Source organism: Glycine max, chromosome 14 (assembly GCF_000004515.6).
Source record: "Glycine max cultivar Williams 82 chromosome 14, Glycine_max_v4.0, whole genome shotgun sequence".
Taxonomy (NCBI): Eukaryota; Viridiplantae; Streptophyta; class Magnoliopsida; order Fabales; family Fabaceae; genus Glycine; species Glycine max.
In genome coordinates, this window is record NC_038250.2 from 18,391,765 (window position 1) to 18,396,671 (window position 4,907).

The following is a 4,907-nucleotide window of genomic DNA, read 5'->3' on the forward strand; positions in this document are numbered from 1 at the left end:
CTTGGACTAAAAAAATTATTTATTCCTTTATATATGGCACAATTCATAGTGTCCCATGCATTAATTATTTTTAAATTAACATACTCCTAATTAAATAAGAGAGAAAATATATTGACATGCATTTAAAATAGAGAGAAACATAATGATAATGACACTTTTAAAATATATATATAAATTTATTGATATCAACTAAATTAATAAATTTTTCTTTTAATCTTAATGAATTATTTAATTGAATTTTATAAATAAAAATAAATGTAATATTTTTTATTTTTAGTCTCTAGAAATATTATTATTTTTACCTTAATCCTGATTAGGTGGCATGATGACTTGTTATCATTGTGAATCATGTCAACATTTAACAAAATCCCCTAATCTCATATACTAAATTAAAAAAACCAAATTTTACACTAAATTGAGAAAAAAAGACTTTAAAATAGTTTAGTGAAAACGATAATTTTTTTTTTTTTGGTGTAAACCAAAAAGGATAGTTGAGCTTAAGCAAAATATAATAAAAGTGTAAAACGAAGCTGAAAAATAGAGAGAGCTCGCAATTGCATCCTCCTTGTTAGAAAGAATTGAAAACAGCGCTGGCCTTCGTGTTGCTCTGATTTGAATTTTGAAACAATGGAAAAGAAATCACCTGAACCACCCGAAGAAGCATCACAGTCACGAGACTCATCGCGAGATAACCAGACCTGGATAACGTTACGTGTGTCAAAATTTACATTCCCACAATTGCAAACTCTTCTATTTTCTTTCTTTTAATCGTTAATATCTATCACCATTTTCAGTGCACAAAACATTCTGAGAGAAAAACTGATCACAGAGGACTGTTTCGCATGGAAATTACAAGCTGGTTCCAAAGAGGAAGAAGCATTGAGATACGTTGGTGGGGTTGACATAAGCTTCTCAAAGGATGACCCATCAAGGGCATGTGGCACCCTTGTAGTCTTGGACTTCCACACTCTTCAAGTTCTCTATCAAGATTTCTCTTTGGTCACTCTTCAAGTCCCTTATGTGCCTGGCTTTCTAGCATTTAGAGAGGTTCCTTTTTTCTCTATTTATAGCCAATAAATTTGATTTTTCTTTTTCTATTTTTTAGGGAGCCAAGTGACATATGTTATATCTAGACAAGGTTAGAAATAAATGCATCAGAATCTCGAGTGGTTGGTTGAATGGAATAAGATAGGTTCTCGAATCTGACAGGATACAGATTCAAACCCCCACTTGTCTTTTTGTGATAAGGTAAATGTAAATTCCTCTTTAACCGCTCTTTGAGCCTGGAAGGTTCTCTAAATTTTTGTTTACCAGGACAAAATGCATTAGAAGGAAAAAAGTTGGGTAGTATCTATTGTGGAAAAGAAGATAGAATCTTCACCTAGGTGGTTTGGGCATGCATGGGGAAGACTAGTAGAATCTTCATTAAGGAGATTAAATCGGATGGAAGGTAGCCTGGCATCTAGAGGCAAAGGTAGGACTAGGAAAAATTAAGGAGAATCGATTACGAATGATTCAGAAGTTAATAATTTGTCTATAGACATGATTTACAGTAGAACATTAGGTGTTGTTTGATCTATGTAGTTGACCCCACCTTGTGAAAAAAGGCTTGGTTGTTGTTGTGGTTTCTAAAATGTTTGTTTCAGGCATAATTGATTGCTCCTATAATTTTAGGCCCCAGTTCTTCTGCAGCTTCTAGAGAAAATGAAAAGGAGCAATAATCCTTTCTACCCTCAGGTAAATGTTGTATGCTACATTAAATAAAAGGATATGAATTTGATGGCTTTGAAACTTGCTCCTTTTTTCATTATTCAGTACCCACATTGCTGGTTCCAATCTTGTTAGCTGCACTAAAAACTCATGCAGAATTCTAACAGATTGATAACTATTTTGGATTTTTTTTATAACAAATTTTTGATGTTTTTGTACTCCAAGTTTCATAATCTGAATAGTAGTTTATTTGATGGTTGTTGACAGCTATTAATGGTTGATGGAAACGGAATACTTCATCCCCGAGGCAAGTGCTTCACACGAATATTTTTGCATCCCCCTTACAAGAGTCATGCACAAGATTTTTCTGATTGATGAATTTTTTCCTTTTCTTAAAAATGTTATACTTTAGAAGAATTTACTTAGCTTTTATGAATATGATATTTACAAAGGTACTCTTATTATTATTCAATTTTTGTTGGATAAAAGAGAAATCTAATAGCTTTCATGTGAGGAATAGTTTCTTATATTTTACTGTTCTGTTAAACTAATGGAGTATTGAATCAATTGTTTTCCTTAATTGATATAATGGTTGGCTGTTGTTTTACTATTTGATCAATTTGCAAGATTGAATAGCAATTGATGTTTGGTGTAACTGAAAACTTGAGAGGCAGTAAGCGCCAATTTTCACTCATGAAAGAAAATTACTCCCATTGATAAAACATTTCTGGCTATACTTCATAATTTACCCATCCCAGCCAAAGGACTTTTATGATTCAATTTCCAATTTTAGTTCCATTCTTTTTAGATGGAACTATCTTCCTGGGAAAGTTGAAGTCATTTTAAGTTCTTCTGAATATGTTATAATTGATTTAATTTAACATGTAAATTTTAGCTTGCTACCTGTGTTTAACAGAGCATTTCTTTAAACCTTTAACTTTTGCAGGTTTTGGGCTGGCCTGTCATATTGGAGTTGAGGCCAATCTCCCAACAATTGGGATTGGAAAGAATGTTAGTATTGATAGTATCACTTACTGATCTCTCAGCTCATGTATTGATTAGCCTTCTATAGATTTTCACTTGTTTCTCGATCAATTCTGAGACTCAATAGTTATTTCTTGTAGTTAAGAACTAGAAATACTGAATATGTGCCTGAATTCTTTAGCTGTATAAGTTACAGTTGCATCATGTGGATGGTCTTACTCATTCTAGAGTGAGAGAACTTCTTGGAGCTGAAGAAAACTGTTCTGAAGATTTTATTAATTTGGTGGGTTGTTCTGGGCATATATGGGGAGTGGTAAGAACTTGAATTAATGGTTCTCCACTTGTTCTTATTTCTTATAACAATGATGTGCTTATGTCATTACAATAAGACTGTATTGTATTCATGGAAAACAATTTATTAAATGTTATCAAGCATAACTTACATAAGCTGCGAAAATTCAGTTTTGTGTTTTTATGCATTTTTATTGATATATTGATTTGTCATGCTCTAACTTTTTTCTTTTCTTGCCACACTTGTGTCCAGGCCATGAGATCTACCCAGGGTTCCATAAAACCAATATTTATATCAATTGGTCACAAGATATCACTTCAGACTGCCATTATGATTGTTCAAATGACATGCAAGTACCGTGTGCCTGAGCCAATTAGGCAGGTGAAACTATCTGCCATTTAAAAGCATGTAACATCAACTGAATTTCAAATAAATGTATAATACATACATCTTTCGTCACTGATGAAAATTAAAGAAAGAATACACGAACCATTCATGTGAAGGGAATATTTCTACTTTTTGCTTTTAATCCTTTATCTCCTATTAAGCTAATATTGACTCTTCTATGGAAGTTGTTGCTGGTTTATTGTAATAGACCATTTGCTGCTTAATACATACTTTGATTAGATAATTTATTTGGTTAGGTTTTCCATCATATAACTTCTGCTGGAAACATTTTGTTCTTAAGAAAAACTATAACTCACTAGCTGTATTCCAATTCTTGGAAATCAAAAGTACCCAGTCCTTACACCCCTATTTGAACTGCAGGCTGACATAAGATCTAGAGACTACATTCGGAAACTTGAAGCAAATGCCAAAGTAAAGTAATTTCACTCATATGGTATGTCACTGTCAACTTGTTACTACTTACTACATGCTATCATGAATTAAGTTAGACACCTGTATGGTATGTAAGTGGTCACTGCAGCGTTAATTTTCAAGTCCAGAGATGTAAATGAATAGACTCAAAGTTATATTATGCTTTCAAACCATATATGTGCAGCCTTGAAATCAAATACATAAAAGTATCATCGAATACAATCTTGATCTTTAATGTTGAATGTACAGCCTTTTTTTTCTGTTTCCTCTTGCACTCACCTAATTCTCAGTATGGATCTTGATGTCTTGAAATTTTTTGCATCTCTACTATACTTTATAATGTTGTTAAATTTACAAGGGTTTTCTTGTTGTTTTTCTTTTTTAATTGTAAAATGTAAATTTGTTTCAGGTTTAAGTTTTTATCCTGTTAAATTATGAAATAGCTAGCCATGTGAGATGACAATAACAAGTTTGGCTGCAAGGGGCTCAAATGAACTTGATAGAACCATCACAATTCGTCAAGTGGTTAGAAACAATGCCAGTGCCAGTGGATTTGCTTATAGCTTCATTGAATGATCCATTTCACCTCACAGGATTACATAAGGACTCAGCATTCCATCCATTAGCATAATTATATCTAAACCACTCATGTAAAAGAGTGATGATATATGCACAACCAAATCACTCTCAAAATAGAACTATTTGCGAGCTAGCATTCTGTGTAGTGTAGAAGCAGAATTTTTATTTCTGGTTGCTTTGATTGTCTGATGAGAAGTGCTAGCAACATTCTTTAATACACTCCTTGTAGCACTCTACTATTAGTTAAAGTTTATTAAAAACTATAAAAACATGAGTAGAACTTATTAAATACCCATAAAATTGTGATTTTTATAATTTTCAGGCAATAGTAGAGAGTGGCAAAAAAAAAGTGTTATAATAAACTGTGTTGGTAGTATTTCTCTTGTATGATTACCACCAACCCATGAAAAAAATAACAGTGACATTTGTTGAATGCTTGAGCCATGTGTTTGACTGTTATTCATTTACGTTGCTTTAAAAAACCATGTATTTGAGAAAGTGACAAGAGCCGGAAGCATCATTT

The 4,907-nt window shown here is 32.5% G+C and overlaps 1 protein-coding gene across 4 annotated transcripts; it reads left to right on the forward strand.

Annotated features, from left to right (window-relative positions):
• The first annotated feature begins 539 nt into the window (after positions 1-539).
• On the forward strand, positions 540-4,576 carry LOC100527675 (endonuclease V). Of its 4 annotated transcripts, none has more exons than XM_003544584.5 (9): positions 540-707; positions 795-1,047; positions 1,675-1,737; positions 1,978-2,017; positions 2,657-2,721; positions 2,891-3,007; positions 3,239-3,367; positions 3,755-3,827; positions 4,215-4,576. In XM_003544584.5, exons 1-8 carry the CDS (start codon positions 628-630, stop codon positions 3,812-3,814), a joined length of 807 nt encoding a protein of 268 aa, XP_003544632.1. In that variant the 5' UTR covers positions 540-627; the 3' UTR covers positions 3,815-3,827; positions 4,215-4,576. The 4 variants fall into 4 exon arrangements, 3 of the variants coding, with proteins under 3 accessions (XP_003544632.1, XP_006596133.1, XP_006596134.1); XR_417999.4 differs by having other exon boundaries at positions 546-707; positions 2,876-3,007; positions 3,239-3,363; XM_006596070.4 differs by having other exon boundaries at positions 546-707; positions 2,876-3,007.
• Positions 4,577-4,907: the final 331 nt, after the last annotated feature.

Coding starts and splice junctions, on each gene's coding strand:
- LOC100527675 (XM_006596070.4), top strand. CDS start 628: ATGGAAAAGAAATCACCTGAACCACCCGAAGAAGCATCACAGTCACGA. Junction 708..794: donor GATAACCAGACCTGGATAAC/GTTACGTGTGTC, acceptor CACCATTTTCAG/TGCACAAAACATTCTGAGAG. Junction 2,722..2,875: donor CAATTGGGATTGGAAAGAAT/GTTAGTATTGAT, acceptor TGAATTCTTTAG/CTGTATAAGTTACAGTTGCA.